This window comes from Sinohyriopsis cumingii, chromosome 3, assembly GCF_028554795.1.
Source record: "Sinohyriopsis cumingii isolate HCF-2022 chromosome 3, ASM2855479v2, whole genome shotgun sequence".
Classification (NCBI taxonomy): Eukaryota; Metazoa; Mollusca; class Bivalvia; order Unionida; family Unionidae; genus Sinohyriopsis; species Sinohyriopsis cumingii.
The window spans coordinates 70,198,794-70,224,965 of record NC_142963.1 but is presented as its reverse complement, the minus strand read 5'-3'; the positions used below and the strand labels follow the sequence as shown (position 1 = coordinate 70,224,965).

The 26,172-nt window shown below is 35.7% G+C and overlaps 1 protein-coding gene across 1 annotated transcript in view; it reads left to right on the top strand.

The window, feature by feature from the left end:
* Nucleotides 1-26,172, top strand: part of LOC149803068 (ATP-dependent RNA helicase with zinc finger domain-like) — an 81,779-nt gene that overhangs the window by 447 nt on the left and 55,160 nt on the right. Inside the window, exons 2-10 of the mRNA XM_089952637.1 lie at nt 1,665-1,817; nt 2,807-2,843; nt 6,446-6,567; nt 9,958-10,020; nt 10,553-10,730; nt 13,181-13,361; nt 20,267-20,465; nt 21,925-22,032; nt 25,071-25,247. Coding sequence (XP_089808763.1) covers nt 1,686-1,817; nt 2,807-2,843; nt 6,446-6,567; nt 9,958-10,020; nt 10,553-10,730; nt 13,181-13,361; nt 20,267-20,465; nt 21,925-22,032; nt 25,071-25,247 — 1,197 coding nt within the window. The 5' untranslated portion in view covers nt 1,665-1,685. The remainder of the gene's footprint in view (nt 1-1,664; nt 1,818-2,806; nt 2,844-6,445; nt 6,568-9,957; nt 10,021-10,552; nt 10,731-13,180; nt 13,362-20,266; nt 20,466-21,924; nt 22,033-25,070; nt 25,248-26,172) is intronic.

Here is a 26,172-nt window from a genome sequence, read left to right as displayed (position 1 = left end):
GTTACGTAGGTGTACGCATTTACACATTGTAATTTATTTGTTAATAGATGCTTCCCGATAGGATCACTAGCAGCTGATATTCTGCCCATTTTACCTAAATGATTGGCAATCTGGCAGTTTCTTCTATATGCGACCAACAAATTTTACCATTTTGAACAAGGCACACTGAAGCAAAATCAACATAGAAATTACAAATATAGATACTAACAGAAAGCCAGATTTGTGTTCTGTTTATTTATGTATGCTTTATAATAGTATCTTGAGATTCAATGAATTTATTTCATCTTCCAAACAACATAGAAATTCAGTGGTAAATCTGATTGCATACCACAAATATGGCTGCTGATGACATCGTTTGGGAACTATCTGTTGTTGTTGTTCTAAAATGTAATACTAATATAGTTTAACCAAAGTCTATTCAATCCTGATTATTTAATGTTCTGTTCAGAAAATATTTACGGTGGTAGCCAGATAATGAACTGGGTAAAGAAAAGAACACACAGGATCTGATCTTCACAATATAGGATAGTACAAAGTTTTGTTTATTCAGCATGTGCAGCTTTCATTTTGACATTTCATTTTCAGCTGACAGTACAGCAATCAGTCCAGTTTGTACTGGATCACACCTTTAGGTTGACCTTGTTCTAAAATATCCATGTATTTTAACAGAGTTTTGCCAAATGTGTTTGTTGGGGCATGTAAACATTTACCTTCCAGAGGAATTTGGATGTATAATGATTCAAATAAAGTGAGTAATTGCCAATTAATGGTATGTGTAATCAGATTCTAATAAAGACTCTAAAATTGTGGGTTCTGAACGCATATATGACCTACATGACTTTTACTCTTGGTGGCATCTTGTAAAACATCTATTTGCATGGATCCGACTTAATTGTTCCGGCCCAAAGTGGCGGAGTTTTCTAAAGCACTCTCTGTTATGGATCACTGACATCTCACCTCAGTCTGCCTGGGTTCGAGTCTCAGATTCGGCCAATGTGGGCATGTGAGAAAGCTTGCCAGTAGCATCTCGAGGGTCAGTGGTTCTTTCCGGGGATTTCCCGGGTTCATCCGCCACCATTAATACTGTCCGCCATGTATAGCCTATCGTGTGCTGAAAAATGGCACTAAACCCTACAATAACAACAACAACAACCATCTGAATTGTATGAATTTATTTTATCATTGCTGTTTAATAATATGTATTGTGCATGGCTTTAAAAGAAATGTAAACATGTAACATTAGTTATCAGCAATTTTGTCCACAAACAACAGAGCTGAGCTTGGATAAAGTATATTAAAGTATCTTGACTTTTAACAGTACATTGGCACTGGAATTTGTACTAGTGAGTCACTGGCTGAGTCAGATGTGCTTTACCCACTGAGCAGTTAAGTTAAATTATTCCAGTTTAAATTGTTCTATGAAAATGAGAACCAGCTGTAATGTGAGTTAATTTTAGTAATTGCTCACTTTTAGTTTTTATGACACAGACACTATATGGCTCCCATATGTGTATACCTCATACGAAGATGGTGCATTGTATATATTGATAACTATAATTCCGTAATACATTCTAGCATAGTTGGCTCACAGTTTTTGCCCTCTTGACCACTAGTTGTAATTTGTGGCCTGACATTGTCAAACTTTAGCATGTTTTATATTGCAGACTTTATTATTTATACCGGAGATGGATGAAGATTCAGGTCCAGGAGATAAAGAAACCCAGATTACCAGTGTCATCGTATCTGATAGTTTTGATAATGGTGACAAATTAGATATACAGGATATCATATCTAGAATCAGCAACTTTGTAAAGCAGGTTTGCAAACAGTTTGCTTCATTCAAATGAATAACTTTTATTCTTAGACCAGTGCTAAAATAATCCTGATAGCCAAATGCTCTGGGGCCCCAGTAATTTCAGATCTGGCCCCTCATGCATTCTGGCCATCAGGCTTCACCAAAAAAATATATGCCCGAGGAAACCTTGATCCTGCCAGCAAAATTTGGAATTTTATTTTCAAGTTGATGACGGACTAGTAAATTATTATTTATCCCCATGTTAGCCTCATACCCTTATGAAGATCATCTATTAGCCATACTTCTAAAAGTATTGTTATTGGGACTCATATTTTTAGGGCTTGGACTCCCAATTTTTTTTCTTCAAGGAAGGAGTCCTAGATTGCAACTTTAATAATCCTATGGAGATCCATGCATAAGTAAATATTTGTATTTTTCCAGCATAAATTAACTCTTATTGAGTTGCCACCATTTACAAGGTTTTGGTTGAGAAAGTTGATTTTGTATGGATTTTGTGTAAATTATATGTGAACAAGAAATAATTTACTGCCTCTAAACTGCTTTGCCTTACTCCAGATGGGTACCTTTAAAAAAGTATAATTCTTTTGCATACATTTGTTGTAGTTAATATTAATCTTAATATAGATAGATATAAATTTAGAAATAACAAAAATAGAGAAGCAGTCTAAGAAATGTTGACTCCTAAAAATATTTACATCCCAGCTGGAGCGATTTGCTGATACAATGCCACGTAAGAGAAAGGGAATTATTTAATTTGTCTAGGAATAGGGAGTTAACATAGTATGGCCCTGTGATAAATACAGTTTAGTCTACAACTTGATTATCTGATATCCTGATTGGCCACAACTTTGAAAAATATTACAATAGTTTAAAATTTAATTTGTACAAATATATATTTTTCTTCACAAATTATAAAGTACACAGTCTTGGTCATGCTATTGTAACTAATCTTTTATTAGCTCTTCCTCTAACAGTGTCCTTCTTTTACAGAGAAGCTTTCAAGATGCTCTGGAGTTATGTGACAATGGTAAGTTTAACTGCAGGATGGAAAATTCATTGTCCAGCAGAATGAAATTATCATACAATTTTGCTGGGCAAATCAAATTTCAGTCACTTGCCCACACTTCTGTATTGAATATGAAAAAAAGTCAAGGTTTTAGGCTCAGAAAGTATCTCTGGGGAAGAAGACCATTTTGGGATGTTTTTAGACTTTTGCTGTCATTTGTAAATGAGGAATTAAACTTGATTTGATAGTTCGAATAGCACTGTCTTTTTAGGATAATGTTATTTTAACAATTTCTTTTGAATTCATTTTCTTCTTAAATTGTTCATCATTTGTGAATTTCTGAAGTTTGTCATATTCAGTTTCACATCTGGCCAGTTTCTTTGACTATATCAAATTCCTTAAATAATTGGTGATGTCTAAATTACACATTTATTTATATCTTGGACCATTCCACATTCTATGCTAAATTCAGCATTGAACAAAAAATGTTTTTCAAAATTTAATTTATAATTCAGGAGCAGATGAAGTAAAAAAAATGGATCTTTTAAATATTTTCTAAATGCAGGTTCATTTAGTAAAAAGATGTATTCATAGCTTGTTCAGAGTACACTAAAATACTTAATTCAAACTTTGGATGATATGCGATTTTTTCCTCTGTGGTATATAATTTGAGTATGCTTAAAACAGATTTAACTATACTATTTGTAAGGTCCTTTCTTTGTTCCAGTTGGAAAATGAACAGCATTTAAAGACTTAAATTGGGAATATGCAGAGAGGTCAGGAATATAGCTTTTTTTTGTTTTGTGTATTGGGAATGGGTTGCATACCAGCTGGCTACCATATATCATGATAGTTCATGCATGTCCTCTTGTCATGCAAGAAGATAGTCCATGCTGTTAGCTTTATGGTCACTTAAATATATGCAACTATAATACAAAATTCTCCAACCTCACTGTACCAAAGTAAATACATAAGGCACAGGTGAAAGGGGAGGGGGCTGATTCCATCTGGGAAAATGGCTCATTTCACCTGTAACTCATTGTCTACTGAATGTAAACATCCTTCTTTGATGATGAATTGTCATTTTTATGTTCAGTAATATTATAATATTACTGTTATGTAGCTTACTCTTTTTTTGGATGGAAAATACTCTCATCCATATGACGAGAATTTGTTCTCCCATTGGGTGATTCAGAATGCTTTGGGTTACAGAATTTTCATTTTGCAGAGATTATTGTTTCTTTTAATAACCTTGAAGACAGTGCTGCTTTCACTTCGAGTTGTATGCCCTGATTTGAGCATTATCTTTATATGCATTGTTTTTATTGTCTTGAATTACACATAATCAAAGTTCTTATTTGCCACTTGGAATTATTGTATTTTTCTGCCTACAAGTCTGTGTGGAGTGTAAGTCTTATTTACTAATTCAGTGAATTTTTCGTCATTTGTCCATATATAAGTTGATGTGGATCATACGATGAAGTCAGATCAATACCTTGGCTTCATTTTATTCATTAGTAACTTCCAGTTTCATGTATGACAATGCTATTCAATATTAATTTCCTAAAAAACAGGATTAAGGTGGCCCTCTACATTTTCATATTTTGTATGAAGTTAGAATTGTAAGGAAAAAGTATTTCTCCAGGTTTCTTCACTGGCTGTTTAAAAAAGACCTTGTATAGTTTTGGTATTGTTCAGAGAACCTTTAATTCCCTTTATCTTGGTGTATGATTAATGGGTGTAGTATGGGTTTTAGAGTATACTGCTTGGCCTTACTCCAGATGGGTACCTTTCAAAAAAACTGGTCACTTGGTCATTTTCACTTCCTGAACTTCAGAGGTAAATTGTATAAAAAAAAGAGCCAATAACTTTTTTAATATTTTTATGTATTATGTAATTCATGCATTGCTCTTTCAGAAGCTGGTATTGTCTAGTCTGGCAAAATTCATTTTCCCTATTTTAATATGTGCTAAAGAAAGAATACTTTAGACTAATTCAGGCTGATTTTTTTAGTACAAAGGAGCAGTCCTTTTAGTCAGCAATGTGCTTAGATCATATACAATTTCCACAAGTACAGTATCCAAAGAAATGTCAGCCACATTGCATCAAAGTAGCATTGAGATATGCCAACATTCTCTCCACTGTGCATGTTTTCAGTGTAAACAACTTCACCTTACATACATCACTCTCTCAAAAGTACATAATAACTGGTGAGCACCCACTAATTCAACTAGGTCACTCTGATCAGGTATTTTGAGTAGCTTGTTTTGCTAAAGACTAGATGGAATATCTCTAACATAAACTTCTCTGTGATATATGCAGTGAAACTTCTTATGGGAATCTCCATACCTCTTTGTTAAGGCCTCAGCTGATATTTCAGATTACACTATTTTATGGTGGATTACAATAACTAGCTTATGAGTCCCTTAATGACCTATCATTAATCAAGCCTTCACTACCTCATGGTAACTCACGCATCTCTGGAAGATGTGATGAAGTCACATTTTGGTCATCTCACATCCTTTTCATCATTCTACTTTCATTGGCTCACGAACACGAAGGCATATTGTTCTCGATTCATAGCTCTAAAAGTGGCCCATGTGGATGCCATCTGGGAATTTTCTCATCTACAATGAAGATGAATATTCCTTGTTGCTTGTTTGTCCTTCATCATTTGTGGGATCATCAGTACCACCCACCCACCCCAAAACTGGCAAATTCAGTTTCACAACAGGAACAGGTTCCTTATTTCTGACATTAAAATGAATACTTTGCAGATTTAATAATTACCAGTTGCTATTGCCACTTTCCTTCCATCTACCCAACACTGATGTCCCACTGGTTACAACCATGTCCTGAAATAGAATGATGGATAGTGCACATGGGCAAGGTTTCTACTGGTTGGACTCTAGAATATTCATAAATCCAAAACAAGTCAAATCACATTTTGGGAAATGAATTTTCATCTTATGTTCAAGGGTATTTTCAATCCAGAAAAGAGTAATAGCAGCATAAAAATTAGTTTCTCCCTATAAAAAAAACTTCTTTAACTTTGATGTGAAATTCTAACTAAATGCAAAGAGCAGACTGACATATTCAGTTTTGTCACTCTTGCATCCATCTAGATAACCATTTTAAACCACCATTTTAATTAAACCTTTGCACTTGATGTTTGGTTATATCAGGTGTATAGTATTACTGTAATTCTTGTTTATTTTGTCATCATTTAATGCTGGTTTCAGTAACAGTCATTTCCTGAAAAAGTTCACAAATTTGCAAATCATAAGTAAGTATAAAAAATATGAATTGGTTTTGATGCACAGTTAGCTGGCATGGTAACTTCATTTCCTCTACAAAAAGGTAGGTGAATCATGCATACTATCTGTTGTCAACCTTTGTAAAGGAAACAAACCAAAAAAAGATCCAACAAATAAGTTGTAGAATAAATGTTTTTCATAGTAATAAAGAGAACTCATTTCCATGATATTGAGTTTTTCACGTGTCTTTAAAAGTCATGATAATAGATGACCAGCTAGTAGTGGAACTCCTCATGTATACCAATAGCTTAATCCCTATGATAAATAACACTAAGGACTTTGTATATGAATTTTGTATTATACCAGGTTTAAAAGCCAGTCCCCATCATGAGAAACTGTTGGAGAAGAAGATCAAAGTTCTGTGCCACCAGGGACAGTTTGATGAAGCTTACAGTCTGGCCCTGCAGTGGTTACAGAGGGAACCCAGGGTAATTACACAATCATGTGAATAGTGGCATGCTGAAATAAATGTTAGTTGCATTTTTCTTTGTCAAATACATTGCCTGATGATAGCATGGGGAACATCCACTACCTTGCTGCAAGTCCAGACTTCCCAAGCAAAAGCTGTTAGCCATGTCTCAATAAAAAATACTTTGAACATATCTGTTTGCTTTGATGAAAAGTCAGATGATAGTGGTCTCTTCTTGAATAGAGTGATTAGCATCATATCTTGTCATATATTGGTTAGAACTTCTGACTGTTTGCAGTCGGCATACTCTTTCAGAGGTCTGGTGGATACCTTCCGTTTTGTGTCTTTTCACAAGTTTGAATGGCCCTGTCTTCTCATCTGCAGAAATCCTCACAAGAAAGTAATATTACTAACATCAAATTTCATACTGAATTTTACTTTGTCAGTATTGTAGTATTTTCCATTTAGATGTCTTTTTCCATCGTATAACTTGTTACCTGGTGTAACGTAATTATCTTCTACTGCATCTTACTTGCAAGCAATGCATGATTCCTTTCATGTGTTGTCCAAGTAAAAAATTGATTTAAATTTGGTGGGTAGATAGAGGAGTTAATCTTTAAGAGCTGCTTCACAGTGTTCATATTTAAGTTATCTCTAATGTAAGGTGATAAGATAAATATTATAGGAGAAACATAATTTACAAACAAAAATTGATTTCCTCACCTCTTGGGTCATATAAATATGGCCAGAGATTTTGGTTCCTTGTTAATGAGACCTTTGCAGTTGTCCTTTATTTCAGTGGTGGTAAAAACTTTGCCCACATGACCAAATGGTCCATGTTTTAAATTGCATGAGGTTTGATCTCAGCAAATATGCTAGATGACATCTCTTGGCTAACAGGAAGTCACAGTCTGCATGGATGCACATATGGCTGGGGTGCCTATCTACTACCCTCATTTCAAGATGTCAGTAGCATTTGATTCCTTCAAAATCTCTTGAATCCATAAGAAATGGTGATTCCCAGGAAAATTCTGCAATATCTTTTCCTGCTGAAAATCACATTTAGTTTTCCATCCCAACCCAGAAATGCTGAACTGGCACACATGATAATATCAATTCCTAAAAAAAATATATTCCTTCTTTGTCTTTTTGACAATAAAGGACTACAGTTCCATGATTTCCACAATGTTTTGACATCATGTAAGTGATCACATAGGGCAGAATAAAGTCCTAGGCAATCTTCTAACAAAGTTTTCTCTACTGAAGGCCTCAACATATTTTTCTGTTAAGGAATCTACTGTGGTAAAGGAATCTACTTTGGGTTCAGGTGTGGTTTGACAACTGTCTAGGGCCTCCCTACCTCGTATTTCACACAAGACCTGCTTCCTGTTCACCCTAGCCTCAAAAGACAGAGTTACTGAAAGTCAAGCATTCATTGATTGACCCACAGTATCTGCTGTTCTGCGATGATAGTTCAGTTTTTCTCAAAATGGCACCTTGTTTTATAGCTTAGGACAGGCTTCCACTTGTGGGACAGCAGTCTTTCATTTTGAAACTTTTATTTTGACCCCTGTTCCCATTAGGACATTTAAATATATTGCATGATCAGCTGATGAGGTTAGGACAGTCACCATCGGCATAAAATTTGAGTGTAACTGATCCCAAACCAACATCAAGATGTGAGGTGGAGGTCTGATAAGATATTCTCCAGCTTCTGTCTGAGACCACTTCCATCCCAAAGGGGTCAGTTACACCTGGTTGGAACTATATCAGCCACCATAGGAGCCATCTTGAAAATGGATGTTCATATTCACAGATGGTTTTCACCCAAAGATGACTAATGATGTCTGGTTGCCCCTGATTGAAAAGTGTGCTGATATTGACATCCAGTATGGCTGCCACATCAGCAGATTTGAAGAACATATTGCTCAGATATAACAGGTTGTTTGACCACTCAGCAGTTTAAAAATAAGAAGTGGTCTCGCTTTTTATTCCAGGAAATTCTGTTCAGACATCCAATATGGTCATCACAGCATTGATCTTGATGTTACCTCTATTCCTTCTGAACGGATGACCATAGCAACATGGGTTTTTCACTAAAAGACTTCTTATATCTTGTTGGTCCTATTAAAAATAGAACTGATCTTATATCCAGTATGGTCACCTTGACAGCCATCATAAAAATCATTTTGCTGCTAATTCTCCTGAACAGAAAGTCAAATGAGCATGGAGTTTTCACTGGAAGACTTCTTTGGCATCTAGCTAATCTTCAGTAAAAATTGAGCTGATCTGATATCCAACATGGTCTTTTTGAAAATCTTGTGGCTACTCCTAGATGGAAGCCATATGAACATTGGGTTTGACCAAAGACTTTCAATGATGTCTAGTTGTTACTAAATGAAAATGGTACTATTATGACATTAGGTATGGCCACCATCTTTCAAATATTGCTATTCTAAAATGGAATGTCATATTGATGTTAGGTTTTCACTGGAAGACGTTTTATTGTGTCTAGTTTGTCATTACCAAAAGTATGCAAATCTGACATCCATCTTGAAAATCTTCTCAACTCCTCCTAAATGGTAAGCCAAATCAACATTAGGGTTGCCACCAAAAGACTTTTTATGGTGTCTGGTTGGTCCTGAATGAAAATAATGCTGTTCTGACATCCGTTATGGCCCCCTTTGGGGCCATCTTGAAAATCTTGTTTTGGCTACTCCTGCAAAATTAATGGTCGTATTTGCACAGGGTTTCACCCGAATATTTCTTAAGATATCTAGTTGGTCCTAAATTAAATGGTCCCCCAACATATATCCAGTATGGCTACCACAATAAACCTGTTGAAAATCGTGTCACTAATTCTCCTGAATGGGTGGTCTTTTTAAAATATAAGGTTTTCACCAGAGCCTTTTAATGGAGTCTTGTATATCCTAAATATAGATAGTGCCAATCTTACATCCCATATGGCTGCAACAGAGGCTAATTAGAGCATTTTTCTAAGTCAGTAATATTGGGGATGGGGTCAGCACTCAGCAGTTATAAAGAAGAAATGATATTTTCTGGTTTCCTGACAAGAATTCAGTCAGCAAAGCACCAATTACTGTATATGTTCATTTTTAAGTCAAGTCAAACTGCAAGCAACAAAGATCCTAATTTGTTGTTGCATATTTCACCTGCAGATCAGGGTCAGTGTTATTTATTGTACTCACAAACTGAACAGACCCAGATCTGCTGGCACATTATACAACCCCAGATCTGGGTATGTGCATTTTGTAGATGAGTGAGTATAACTGGTACTTCAAGGGATTTCTATTTTGCATTATTGTAAAGTCGTGTGATTACTATACTTTGTTGATAGCATTAATGGCAAATTTATTGCAAATTAAGTGTATGTCTTTCATCATTTTAGCATCCCACAGCAATAAAAGAAGTAAAGAGACTGAAGGTAGTGATTGATGCCTTGAAGGATCAGGTATATGCAGCCATTGCCTGGGAAATTGTCAAAAATGACAAATCTTATTTCCTACATTTTGTGTAACTCTCGCTGCTTCCTTTGAGATAATTTATTACTGTCATAATATTTATTCCTTTTTTAATTACCACTTTGGTAAATATTTACCTGTTACAAAATAAGTCTGCTCATACTTTTCATGTTAGAAATCTGTTTGATATTTATTCATTTAGTTTTTCATCTTCAACTAACTCGTGACCTTATGTGGCCTGAAGGGCCATGAAAGAATAATGAACAAACTGGAAATTATCTCTTTTTTTCTCGGGGTTTTGTGGGGTATAATTTGTTCTGGTCAGTATTTAAATTTGTGGAAATGCCTTGGTCTTGAACAAAAATTAAATGAATGATAATAAAATATTTCTTTAAATTCAAGGTTTGTAGAAACCATGAAATCTTCAAAAATGAATAACTAGTGAATGAAAGAAATCTTTAAAAAAAATGTAAATGTTCATCATCTTTGAAGTTTTTACACTCAGCTGCCTTTTGCTTCAAGGAATCAGATGAAGATGATACACCTTGTGATGTCACAGCATTACAATCTGATAGCACAAGCCATGTGGCAAGCATGCCAGCTACAGCAGTTAGTTCCATGCAAACAGACTATGATAATAGCAGAGTCAAACATCCCTCAGGTGGAACTGTCAATGTGCCTACCAGTACAGGCACCTTAAGTAAGTTTGACTTGAGACTGATCATTCAAATTTGAATTTACTGATTCTACAAACACTGAAAATTTAAAACGGTGATATGGGATTGGTAGCTGTAAAATACTGGAAATGCAGACCTTTAAACCCTCTGAACTGAAAAAATATACAACTGTATACTAAAAGGATATTTTCTGTTAAGCAAAGAAAGATTATTTTTATGTTGCTCACTTTAATTTTGAATATTTTCATTTGTGATAATTTCCGGACAAGAAAAGGAAAGCAAATGAATTGTCCTGAATTTGTATAGGATTTAACTTTAAATTTGGGTACTGTAGTCTCTTCTACTCATTGATTTTAGTTGCATGCAGATTGGATTGGCTTCAGACTTGGTATGCTATCAACAACTTAAATTTTTTATGTTGATGTTATTGTATTAGAAGTGAAATGACTAGATATTATACCAACTTTGAAAATCATAGACAATATTATACTTGATGTTTTCAATCATACTTGACTGTAATTCATCTAAGTGCATGTGCTGTTACCAAACTCACAGTTTAAACTGCCCATTTAACTTGGTTGATGTTGTATACTTTCCCAATTTTGTTAGTATTGCTTGAAAATGCCCAGGCTTGAATTAGTATCTTTTAAGTTCTTGCCAATAATGTTGCAGTGTAATTGTGTCTTGGGGAAAACTGTCTGTCATGCACCAGAAGAGGTAACAGTGAGCAACTTACCAGGTTTATTCACAATGAGCAAAATTATACATTTGTGTCATAGAAGAAGGGATATATTGTAAGTTCCTGCATATTGTTGGATGCAGTAAGGTTTTGATGATGCAAATCATTGTTATGACTTCATGTTCTTAAACTAAGTAACAGAAAGAAGCAAAACCATCAAGTTGATTCAAATTAACAAATAATTTATTTCTCTAAGTTACAACTTTGTGAATTAAATCCCAAATAATCCTAAATGTTTTATCACAAATCCGAAAGGTATTGAGTGTTCCAAATGAATTCCAATATTGACTGCTAATGCACCAGTAGTCTTGAATATTTTGATGTAGCAACAGTTTTGATGCATCACAATGAAATAATCCGGAATATCTTTGAATGAATTCACAATAATCCCAAAGCAGTGTTTTAGACCAAATATTCAATGAGCACTTTGTAATTCCAAACAGCACATTAAATAAATGATTCCTGTCAAATTATATCTAAACACAACAGTAAATGATTCCACATTCTGAACATAAAACAGGAATGAATAATTGTTTACCTCATCCTATATATAATAATTTCACTTGACCTAAGACACAATACAGTTTTCAGGATGTAGGTAAATTTTAATGGAAAATTCACTAATTCATACACAATGTCAGGCCTTAAACTTAAATTCAAGTAAACAACATTTTTTTAAAAATGACAAAAGTGAGGTAGACACAACCTTCAGCCAAAGCTCTACCCACATCTTATAAATTAAACAAAACATGATGTCTTATGATATAAACATTGTGTGATCTTTTTCTTGATATTGTAAATAAATATGTCTCAGTCAGAACTGTAGAATAAAGATCTGACTATGAGACAAATTGGATAACACCAGAACTTCACGATGTTGTTAAAGAAGGAGATTGAATGGAGGCTTTATGGAAATACCTAGTACATGAATAATGTAGAAAGAAGGCAACTGAGCATATCAGAAACCCAGTACATCATGCTATCAAAAACTTTGTAAAGAAGATAAAGGTATTCCTAGAAAGTTCCTGATGACTAAGGAGTGCCAAGCATAATGATGAATCAAACTGTCAAAGACATAAAATTAGTGGTGTATATATAGATAATTAGGATTAAATGGAATTATTTTTTCTTTTCATTTTTGCAGATATTTTATCCAAGATATAAAAAAACCCACTCAGATTCTGACAAATACGTTCTCTATGTATAGACAAAATTTATGTCATTATTGAAGATATCATACCTCAGGTTAAACCAGAATTTTTAGAAATTATTTTTTAGGTTAATGTGTTAAATAATTAGTACTTTGACTTTTAAAAGCTGCAGTATTTTAAATAACCAGAATAATACAAAACCACATAACCCAAAGATATGGATAACTGTTTAAGTTTCATCAGCATGCATAATTGGGACACAATAAAATATCAACAGTTTGAAGCCATTATCTATTCTCCCTACTTTTTTAAAATCAGATGGTGTCCTGAACATTTTGAAATCTACTAAGTCCTGTTCCAGTAAAACATACCTGGGACTCAGGGAAGGCACTTTCAACACAGGCTAGTCACCCACAGATATGATTTAGAATTGTTATCATTTTCACACAAACTATTTGAGTAATTACACTATTCTGTCATATATTTTGAAAGAAAAAAGATGCTTTTCCTAGGTAATATGTATGTTTGAATGGAACAGCCCTAACATTTTTAATGAATTTATTTTATTTTTTCCATGCTGTAGGCAAAGAGGAGGCATTGTACTGTGTATTTTGTGACATCAAGTTTGAATCGGTACATGAACGGGACACACATTGTCGCAGCGATGAACATAGGGAAAAGATTAACTCTGATGAGGGTAAAAGTTGGCGATACAGGCCTCCACCTCGTGGTCTTGTGTGTGAGGAATACAGTCTCTGTCAAGGGTAAGTAGTCATACTTTTTTTCACAGCTTCTATATCATCTGTATATTACATTAACATATTTATTTAACAGAAAGTTAATCATACCTCAAGTAAAGCATTTAGCTAACAACTTTTTCATTTCAATGCTTTTTAAAAATGCTTCAGGTATACAATGATGCCCTCTCTATGTTTTACTGTCTGTATGTTAGCAGTTGCCTAATTTGCTTTTGATAGAAATTCATAAGACTTTGTACTTAATGTTGTCCTTATGGTATCCATCATTGATAGGAGTAGTCATCCTTTGTTCCTGTCCCTCGGGTCCATTAGAGGGAATTAAAGGGCAAATATACACAGCTTTCAGTTACAACGACAGTTGGTTTTAACAAGACTTCATATATTCAGTCATAACAGAAAGATGTGTCATGTGTGACAAATTTTGTGACCCCGGGTTACTATCAGGGGATGGGGTAAATATGAGGAAGGGTGCTTGTTATTGGAATAAGCTGTAAAATGTTTAGGGACTTGCAATTGTGAGTCTTTGCACCTGCTCAGATTTTCTTCTTCCAAAATATATTTTTATCAGATTTAGATGCAAAGTTAACTCTGCCCCAATTTTACCAGTTTGTTTAATTTTAGGCCTTGATTGTCTGGTTAGGGTGAGTATGCTGAAGCGTGTTGGACAGTCGTTTAATGGTGCTTATGCACAAATGAAAAATGTGAGCAGCATACCAGTTTTGTGTCTTCGAGGTGAAAGAATGTACAGGTCAAGAAGAGTCTAGTGTATTTCTTTGATGTTTACATTGTCCTTTTTGTGGTGAAATAGGTATTTTGTTTGATTCTCATGCCAAAGTGAAAAACCAGTTTGTATAGGTATTAATGGTGAAACATCTATCTCAAGGACATTTTGAGAGTTTTATCCCTGGCTAGATCCATTTTGCTAAAATTAGATGATAATGGTTCACTTTGTTTAAATATTTTAGATTTCAAACCACCCTCTCATAGCTGTTTCCATTCAGTAGGCTTTCCTTGTGTAAATTCCATGAAGCTGGTATACCTCTTGGTGATCATGACTAGCTTCATTTATGCTGGGATGCTTGATGAGTCTATTTTGAAAAGGGTGAACAGGTCAGGACAGGACCATTTTACAAAATGGCCATTTGTCTACTGCATATCAGATGCTAACCAATGGGTACGACATTTCTCACTCCTGCAAACTGAACCTGATTCACTCGTTCAGTAATTGAAGTTTATGAGGGATCATGATAGTTAACAAACATCTAAATCAACAGGACCGACATGCTGTGGAATTAACATAACATAAGCTTATCACTCCAGATGAAAACAGATTCCACAGGATTTCCATCAAGATGTGAAAGGTTGGTTTGAAAATCTAAATTGTTTAAAGAAGTGGATCATTTTCTTCTTCAGATACATTACTCGATCAAAATACTTTAGGAAAAGTACTACTACTGCCTCTTAAATCCAGCCTTTCCAGATTTCAACATTTTAGCTAAAAAGCTAAATGTTATCTGCCCACCTAGGTGGCAGTCTCTACAGACAGAAACCTTGCAAAATCCATAAAAGCAGTTTGGAAGTTTTCTGCCTTAAAACAAGTTGGTCAGGTTTCATTTTCAAAGGTATATATACTCCATCTATAAATGTCCAACTTTCCTGCTCTTTCTTTTGTATACAATAAAGTTTCTGACTTTCCTTTGTTACCTTGGGCAGCCTTGGTATGTACCTCACGGATTATGCTGGTGTCCACTCACTGCTGTAAACCATACTGTTAAGTGCATGTCTGGTACGTGATATAGAAAATTAATTTAATGTTGCAGTATAATTTCTGCTATATCCAGATTCATACAAGTAGTTTTCTGATTGCTCCGGTGGCCTAGTGGTTAGAGAATCTGCTTCAGATGTGGGAGGTTGTGGGTTCGAACCCCACCAAGTCATACCAAAGACTTATAAAAGTGGTACTAACAACTACCTTGCTGGGTGCTCAGCATTAAGAGGTTAGTGTTAGGAATGGTTGGTCTGGTGTCAGGATAATGTGACTGGGTGGGACATCATGCTACATGTCTGCAGCATGATGCCCCAGTGCTAGACATCACTATAACCTGCCACATTGCAAGCATCGTAATGATATGACTGAACATTTTTTAAAGCTTCCTTAAAATTCAAAATCACACACAAGTAATTTTCCATATTATCTAGTCTTACCATCCACTTCATTGTTACATAAATGATGCATTGCTGATTTTACCTGTATAGAATGTCACTGATGATTGGGCCTTTACTATAGGTAACATTGTCTTACAGTGGATATTATAGTGTCAACTTCATAAACATCAATATTGATTACTTCAGGGCCTTACTTCAGGGTCTGTTTTATGTTTTTATGGTGTGTACCATAGAAAACCTACTGTATGTCTTCTGCCATGATGTACAGGTAAGTTTCCTATATGTGGTTTATTCATCATCCACCTCATAAGTGATACTTCAGTGATTTTACCTCAATAGGCAATGAAAAATTGGCCTTTCTACAGGTAACTTGCTACTAGAAATGGTTATTTAGTTCCCACTTTGTATGTATTAATAGTGATGGTCTAATTCTGTACCTGTATAGGCCATGTGTACTCTTCAACAGGTAATTGTCATAGTTTGTTGCTCTGCACGGATACTACCATGTTCATAAAGCAGGGCATGTGCTGCACTACACTTTTATATGTTGTCTGCTCTATGGACAGAAGTCAATTAGTGGCAATTCATTGGGTACTAAAGGGGAAGGTACAGATGCACAAAGACATCATCAGCTTGCACACAAGGGTTCAAAATAATGTAATTCACTGGGAAGTGAGATAGAAAGCAACAATGGCCTCATCTATCATCTCGCTTATCAGAATTATGGATTGGCTACATAGATCAATATCCCATATGCTGTTCCTTTACAGCCGGACTCAGCCATATACCCTTTATTGCAATGATCCACAACCACAATTGATTATAGAGTATGAAGCATCAGAGGAAAAAACTATTTCATATTCTACGACTCTCATAGTGCTGCTTGGCACTTTCCATGTACGATGCCCAGTTTAGTGCCTCAGTACCCAAGAACCCAGTTCATAAACCTAGTTATACAGCAATCTAATCTACATGGTGCTGCTATGCATTTCCTGCAGACAACCTACATTTTATACATGCTCTTTCATGGATCAGTCTAACAGGCATAGTGCTGATAGCTGTTTCCTTTGGCCAACATTCAGTTCATACAAGCACTCTCATGGATCAGTCTCACCTGTATGACTTCCTGCATATGATGCACAGTAAAATACAGGTACTCTCTTGGATCAATCTAACCGACATAGTGCCACTCAACACTTCCAGCATAGGATATCCAGCTTGGTGCCTTGGTTACCAAGAGATGTCTCTTAACTTGTCCTGAAGTCTTTGCCACCCAGAGGGGGGACTCTACTTAGCGACAGCTTGGAAGTAATGGGACATAACTCATGACATGCTGCAAATTTACTGAGCCACCATCCTCAACATTCTTCTACAGCTACTTTGCAGGTTACACATGAGACATAAACTTCACCTTATTCCAAAAATAATTGAAACTGGCCCTTAAGTTCCCTCATTGTTAATTAGCTCTTGCTAAGAAGAGTCAGTCTTACATGTCCGGACTGAAGAAGTTTTCTGTCCCCTTCCATTTGAGTTCTGTCCTCCTCAGTTCTCTACAACATAGGACATCAGGTGATCATTGACTCAGGAAGAATCTTTTGCTTCCAAAATCTGACAGTTACTGACATTTTGGGATGCTTGCATCATCGATTACCGTACAAGTCCCAAGCATCTACCGATACTTTCTCTTTCAGATGCCTTCCATCATATTGTAGTTGACAGTTCTACCAGCCCCATGCAGCAGTTTTCCATTTGAATACCCAGCAGGTCATGTGTAACATCATTTGATTGTAATCTCAATGTTGGATCTAGTATCTGTTGTGGTCTTTCAATAGGTGGAACACCCTGAATTTCACCTGACATGAAATGGGAGCCTGTTTATGGAATGGCCCACTTAGTAAACATAGAGGCCCAACATACTATGGTCATGGCTGTTACAGCATCTGTGAACTTAAAACTGGTAGAAAGAGACGCAATACTCTCTAGCCCTCTTTATTTAAGACCATCATAGGCCAAGCTACACTTGCAACCTTAATCATCTAATCTCCTCTTTATAGATCAGGTTGAATGAATTCACAAACAAGCCACTGGGGGTATCTTCTTTCCGTCCTTCATAGAATCATCTGCAGAGGAGGGATTTGCAAGGCAATCAGCAAAAGATTGCAGGGTTGTCCCAAGAGCACAGGCCACTGGGAGGCAGTCATAATGAATTTATAACTGTCAAAAACCACAGTTCTTCCAAACTAAAGTGGAAAGTGCCAAAGTGAGGGCTATCATTTTTGCTAGCATTTCTCTCCTATATCAAAATGACAACTTTAATGCTGACATTATCACAGATCCCAGAAGGGGAAGGCTCCAATCTTTTGCTGTCAAATGGGGATTATTTACTATGATGACATGGATAAGAAAATTGGTTTCTGGGGGTATTTGGTATCATGTTCAGTGTACCACCTCCTTAGCTACATAGGTGGCATTCTTCACTTGGTCATCATCCTAAGTGCATTCAGTCAGCTCTTTATGCTGTTTTGGTTGATGATGGAATGCAACAACTGGTTCTAAATGTCATTCATTGGGGAGATGCGAAATCAGTGTGGACATGCAAGAGGAATGATTTCACATGCCCACTCAGTGGCTTCCAGGAAGTTCTGATGATCCACCAATATAAACTGCATGCTGTAAAACAACAGACAATATCTTGGAGCAAGATATGATATCATTTGTTATTCTCCTTCTCATCTTTGACCTTGTACCATTGCAAGATTTTGGACATCTTGGCCTGGATTCAACATTCAAGTACAGATAGTATATCTCCCACAGGAACAAGAATTGAAATAGTACAATGTTGGATTCCTTGCCTATAAGTAACAGTCCACCTTCTGGAGAATTCCTGCAACTGCTGGGTTCGCAGCCACAGACACCTTAGTCCAGGATTGCCATCTTGGGCTCCCATTACAATTGGGTTTTTTTGGTGCCCAAAATGGATGCTGGACCTTTGACCATTGTACCAACTTTCACAACATGCATAATGAGGTTCCATCTCAAAGGTAGGGAAAGCTCACTGGTCTTAGGTCAGGGGTGTCTCTTGTTATATATATTTAATTTGCGTTGTTTTTGCTACTTCTTTTAACATTTGTTTATATCATTATATGCTGTGGGTAAAGAAATATTGATTCTAGTGGCTGACATTGTTCGAAATCAGTGACAGGTTTGGTAAACATTTGTTTTCTCAGAGTTAGTATCATTAACTTAAGCTGAGTCAAGGACATTGTAATTTTTTATAGCTAGACTACATGATGATTGTCATATGTTTTATTGCGATTTTGGTGAGGGAGTTTCTAATTATAACTAAAATCTTTCTAGAACAATGTACTTTCGACCATTATTCAGGATCTCTTAGCGGGGGCCCTGAGTGGTCGAGTGGTCTAAAGCGCTCACCGTTATGGATCACTGCCATCTCACCTCTGTCTGAATGAGTTCGAGTCTCAGGCTCAGCTAACATTGGTACGTGAGAAAGCCTGCCAGTAGCTTCTCGTGGGTCGGTGGTTCTTCCCGATGTTTTCCAGGGTTCTTCCTCCACCAATTATACTGGCCGCCATGTATGGCCTCTCTTGTGCTGAAAAATGGCGTTAAACCCTACAACAACAACAAAATCAGGATCTCTTTTTACATCTCTTAGTTTAAAATATAAGTCTTGTTTATTTGAAAATTAGTCATTTGTGCTTTAAGATCTAGCAGAATCAGTGGTATTGTTATTGTCATTTGGGCTGGAAAATGTTTCTTCAAATTAGTCAGTTCCAGTGATTTTTTCAGGAAATACATAGTGGTCATAAAAAAATATTGTTCTTGATCAGAGACATTCACTGGGATTCATAGTAAATTCAATCCTGGTATTGTTTTACTATGTTTTAACAAAAGCCTTTCAGCATTTTAATATTGATTTCCATTAAAGCATGTTCAGAGCTTTTATTATTAGGACTTGTGTCTATAATTCTAGGATTATTTGGGATTTAATTTGCAAAATACTCTTAAGTCCCTGGGTTTTTTTTTACACTTTATTTTGTATTCTTGGAAAATAAGTTATTTGTTGAATTTTACAAAGCTTGTTGCTTTTCTCTTTTATGGTACTTATTTTAAGAGCATATACTCATAACAATCTCCAGCAATAATGATCTGTATGGATGTGAATACTGTGGAATTGGAGGCTCAGGTCTCCTTCAATTATTATGGGATGCCAGTGGAGTGGGGCCCCCTCATGATCATTATTTACATATCAACATCTCAAGATGAAAACCTTTCTGAAAGCTTTTCATTGGTGATTAGAGAACCTACATGGGTTCTCTAATCAAATGATGGAGAAGGATAAGCAAATGGAGGTTATTTACCCAGAAGTCCCTTTAAATGATAAATTAGGAAATATTACAGAAATTTGATGAGTATGCCCTCTCCTTTCACCTCATAAGCTGTGGTATATCCTCCCCCCCTTTTTTGTGGGTGGGTAGGGATAGGCCGTGTGAGAGTTCCACCTTCATGTAAACTCATGGGTGCACCTCACTAACATAGGAAATCATCAGCATTGGAAGAAATTTCTAGAGAAAGCATCCTACTGGCACAGATTTATTGGTCACAACTACATGGTTATTTTGTTATTAGGCAAATTTCAGTCAGCTGAGCAATCTCAGACTCACTTTAGCCTCTTTTAATCAGTTTTGCTCCTTAAAACCTGAAAGTATTTTGTTTTCATTTTGCAGATTTGTCGAGACAGGGCGCTGTTCGTTTGGGGAAAAGTGTACACAGGCTCATTCTCAAGAGGAACTGGAAGAATGGAGGGAAAGGTTCCAGTATCGCAGACAGCAGTTACAGAAGGCCAGAGAAAAGCACCTAACGGGAAGCACCTTCATTGAACAGCTGCTGGAGAAACTTATGACCACAGAGAATGTCAATAGTGTGGTAAGGGTCTTACACCATGAGGACACTCTGTGACCCAGGAGAAAGTATAGACATAATGAAAATACCTTTTAGTGGTGTGCAGTGTGTTAAAGGTTAAAGAAAGCATCGGAAGGAGTCCAAAATTTTTTGTGGAAGTACAGCTTATTTAAATTTACTGAAGCATCTTCAAAGTATATCAATATCATTGATTACAATATTAATGTTACTAAAGGTTAGATATGTATTCCTCTCAATTGTTCACAAGTACAGCATTAATACAGATTAATACATAAAAGCACCAGGAATAAACGCAGCTGTTGAAACTTGGAAATTTTAAAAGATTTGAGATGATGTAGATTAAAAGTTTTTCAGCTTGTCCAGAAATTTGCCTACAAGTGTATGAGTAACTGATGCATTCTGTAAGTCTGATTATTTTTTTATGCAAGCAAGTTTTAGTGCATATTCAGTACCTAAACTATTTCATCTCCTGCATGACATATAAAGCTGAATTGGTTTTGTTTACTATTTTGTTGAGTCTGCCTTGATATAAGTTGACACAGCATGTGTAGATACATCTGGATGTGTTTAACACCGATTTGCCAGAAATCTCCAAAGGCTGGCTCCACATGCAAGTCATGTCCAGTTTCTTGTTGGTTTGTACAGACTGTAGCATTTTCGACATACATTTTCACACTGAAAGTGACTGCTCATGTGGCCTAGTGGTTTGAGTGACTGCCTTGGATGTATGAGGTTGCAGGTTTGAACCCTGGCAGAGTCATTTGCAAAGACTGATAAAAATGGTACTAGAAGCTGCCTTGCTTGGCATTCAGCATTAAGAGGTTAGTATTAGGACTGGTTGGCCTGGTGTCAGGATAATGTGACTGGGTGGGACATCATGCAACATGTCTGCGACATGATGCCCCAGTGCTAGGCATCACTATAAACTGCCACACTGCAGACATAGTAACGATATCACTGAAAAATTGTTAAAGCCACATTAAAATCCAGATCACACAACACACACACACAGAAACTCACAATGAAAGCAGAATTCATACTGAACTAGGCACACTTACTAATACTATTGGTGATTTGTTATAATTTCATTGAAAAGATTATATAAGAAATATAAAAAGACACAACTTATTGAAAATGTCTTATTAAGGTGGCAGGTTTGTTAAGCAGTATTTTATCTTACTAAACCGAGCATCGACAACTTCGGACATTGTGAACAGAAAATGGTAAGCTACTTGAACATAGGAATCCCTTGGTTATTACTGAAATATAATTTTCTAAACAATATTGTCCGAAAATAAAACTACAGTATTGACTTATATCCTACCAACTATTGATTTACATATTCAGTTTGAGACATCTTGTAAGAGCAGTTATGGTAAAGGAAATATATTTTTTTTAAAACTTTAGATAATTTTAAAACAACCTGTATCATTGCACGTTTTTACATTTTGTTCATTTCCAGATGGCAACAAATGTTGACTATGCTAAAGTAATTGTGAACTCTGACCTTAAGGTTAACTCAACCACAAAGAAATGTACAAATGCCTGGACATTTACAGTAACAAGTAAGGTAAGTTGGGTGTTGGTCATTGAAGATTTTTTTGGATCATTTATCATATGTTGCCTTAATTTTTCTCGATTTTGGACCCAGCAAATTACTGCTGAGGATGAATGTTTCAGAAATCTGTTTATACGGAAATCAAGAAAAGAAAACTCTTTTTCATATCTAAAATTAAACTTTACCTCTGAAGTAAATCTATAAGTGCTTTGCTTTTTTCCATGACCTGAAATGTTTGCAGATCTAAAATATGGAACAAGAATGAAATTAGATAAAGCATCATCTTTTGACAGCTGTAATTCAAGAATGAATCTTTGTTTAAACAGATTAAGAGTCTTGTAATCTGTCTAGGATGTACAAGGATAGTAGCACTGTGTAATAGACCAATAAATCTGCCTTGATAACATGATTTTTATTTTGATGGTCTTTATTGAGATAGTCATCTGTATTGTACCTTTGTGAAGGAAGGCCACTAGTATTAATCTTATGAAACGTCATTCATTTTCCATATATGTTCTGCAGTAATGGGCAAGAGACTAATCCTTAACAACAACAATAACAGCAGTAGTAGTAGTAATAATAATAATAATAATATAATTACGATGACAATGCTACTACTGCTACTGGTACTACAACAACTGCTACCAATAAAAATGCAAATAAAAACAGTAATCAGTTTATGCTGATCTGATGTCAAATTTGGCTACCTTTGAACAACTTCTCAAAAAAGTGCTCAGTAGAATTTGATCAAATGAGACAGAAGTATCCAGGCATAGTGGGGTTTAAGATCTGTAGAACTGATTTTGAAACATCGCCAGATATGGCAGCCATTACTAAAGTGGAAAAAGACTTGAAATGACTTCTCAGATGTTGAAAAGAGTTTGACCAACCTTGAAAAAGCATCCTGTGATTAAGACCTATGAAATCAGTACAAATGATGCTGATCCACCATCAAATATGGATGCCATAACTAAAAGCAGACAAACCTTGGAATGAACTTTATCAGACTGCTGCGTTCAGTTAGCCTAATCTAGATGGAAAGCATGCAGCAGGAGGAGGATGATTCAGGTTTTTACAATGATGCTATCTGTTGTCATGTATGATCAGCGTCACTAATAATAGAGAAACATTTAAAATGATTTCATCTCAGAGACCGCTTAATTGAATCTGACCAGATTTGAAAAAAGAGAGCATTCTGCCATACAGGTCAGATTTATAGAAATGATGCCAGCACACCACTACAGGTAAAGAAAAAACTAAACATTTACACAGTTTAAAAAAACAACTGCTGAACAGAAGTTGACCATCTTTGACACAAAGCATCAAGGTATAGAGGCTTTTCAGTATTGGACAAATGCTGATATACCAGCAAATATAGAAGAATCAAGAAATATTTGTTTTCATAACATATGCATTCAACAGCAGTGGAAGACATTATAACCGATGACATCAGCTGACCTAGATATCTTGGGCATCACATGCCAACTTGGGATATTTGTTTTATCAAGGCATGCATGATCATAATAAATTGTGTATATTTGATACATTCATAAGATCTTATTTATCTGCATGGAGTCCATATTTTAAGTACACTTTAGTAAAGTCATTTTATCCTATCACTTTTTTTACAGGTGTACAGTATGTATAGAGTCCTTTGGCATGGTTTGCTGGGGTTTCTTTTGTCCTTGCATATTAACATTAGTTAACATTCTTTTAACTTTTCTGAAATTTGTTTCCACTCAGTAACTTTTGAAGTATTTCTTGGGTTGAAATCAGATTTGGTATGAGTCTTTACACTCAGATTTTGGTCAAATTTGAATTTCACTCTTTTCTGACAAAATGTTATGGAATTGTGACCCCCTTTTTGACTTGGGACTTGGTCTATTCATATTCAGTCAAAACTTTTGAAAGATTTCATGGATTGAAACCAGAAGTCTTCACATTAGAATATTATGTGTCAGGTTTAATTTTAATCATTGTTTTGCAAAGTGTTACTCTAGATATGACTCCCTGTTTGACCTAATATTTTGCCATTCAGTTTCTGCTCTGTAACTTTAGAAGTGCATAATGGATTAAAAAATTCTAAATTTTACATTGATACAGCATGGATCTGGTTTGATTTTCATTGTTTTCTGGTAAATATTTTGGGAGTTGACTTGGAACTTTGTCTAGTAGTTTCAACTCACAACTTCTGAATTTCTTCATAGAATGACACTAAATTTGCCATGAGGTTGTATATTAAGATGACCCAGGTCAGGTTTAACTGTTGTCAAGCCTGCCTTGGCAAAAAATATAAATAGAGATCACTTTGTCCTTAGTAATCATGTCCATCAGTTTTTCTACACCTCATTATCAAGCTTTTTATAGGTCTTTTCTAACTAAATAAATGCTCACATTATTTGAAACTCAAGAGGAACTCAACATGCAGGCCATTGGTAGCTTCTTTTAATCATTTTTCAGCAAACAATATAGGAAATTAAGGTCTGTTTGACTGAATCATATTGGTAATGGCATCTTTCCTCTGGACACATCTCTGGCTGTACATATATAACTGCAAAATCTAGTGGTGTGCTGTATGGAGTTTAAATGGTTTTTAAAGTTTAGATTTCCAAGAAGGAAATTTCTCCTTATCATTGGTTAGCTCCTCTACTTAGATTCAAAAGAAATAAAGAGTTACCATAATCATTTTTATGTCAGCCATATAGATTTGCGATATATGTGCATCCTTGTTTTTGTAAAACCTATCAATGATTGCCAGTTGATATTTTCCACTTTTCTTTCTGTGATCAAGGTCCTTGTTTTAGATATATATATATCTGATAGAAGCTTAGAAAATATTGCTGCCCAGGCTGTCCAGGATGATATAACATGTCAATAAATATTTGCTTCTTTTCAAACTAAGTTGCCCCTTTTTTTCCTGGTGACTTACCAGGGAAGGAATTAAAGTTTACCCTATTTTGTTTTCTTTGTCTTCTCAACTTGGCATGCTCCAACAACTCACATTAGTTTGGTAGTACTGTTATAATTCAGTTATAATACTACTATTCCAGATATGTATACATCATGTTGCCCTATTGGACGAGTCCAGCAGCAGTTACTTCCACATCTCCAGTACGTCTATTGGCCCCAAGAAGACTCAGAAGTACTTGAATCTGGAAACCCATTGCCAGCTGTGGCAGAATGTCGATATAGTCAACAAAGCTGGAGAATATGTATACAGAGTTAAGGTATGATAAAAAGATGGTCAAGTCTTCCAAAGTCATTAGTCTACTTATATGGGTGAAACTTTAGTTTTAATGATATGAAGAGACTGTGATTGGATGACCCCCCCCCCCCTTTGATGAAATACCAGTCTGTAAGAGGGTAACACCTCTTCCCCAGCAGAATCTTACAGCTGGATTGGGGAAACATGGCATTGGCTATCAAGATCTGATCCGATACAGGGGAAATCCCCCTCACCCCTCAATTTGAAACAAATATAGAAGGGCTTTGAATGAAGAAGTAAAGGTAGGGCTTACAAATATATGAACAGTTTTAATACATTTAGTTTAACTTTGGCATGACTTTTTATGAATTATTGTGAATCATGCAATTGCACTTCTAGAACAGTCCCTTCTTGGCCCCAAGAAGGCAGTATTCCTTGGCAGTATTGCCAACAGAACACGAACCTTAACCATTTATAATGAAATCCATTTGAGCTTGAAACTCAAACTCAAGCTTCAAGTAAAAAAATGTTGACCTTCTGTAACTTTGATTATAATCATGTAAAGCTCGTATAATTTTCAGTACCTTCTTAATGCCAAATTTCAGTCAAGAAGTTGTATTCAAAGTATCATATCTGATTTGTAGATTAACAGTTTTTTGCCCAGAATGTTTAGAAAATATGGTACCAGGTCAAGAAAAGGAAAAGTAGGGAAACAATAACAGTCAGCATTTCAGAGTCTTCCATAATTATTTAACTTCTTTTTTATGGATTTTCCAGGGTACAACAGTGTCATTGTTGGCAGTATCCATGCACAGCTAGGGAATATGCTTAGTGTCATCAGGGGGTGGGTTTATTATTATTAAAAACTGAAAGCCATTGTCAATCAAATTTCTACATTCCCTGTTTTGCCCACATAATTATGAATAGCAGGGATAATTTTTATATGC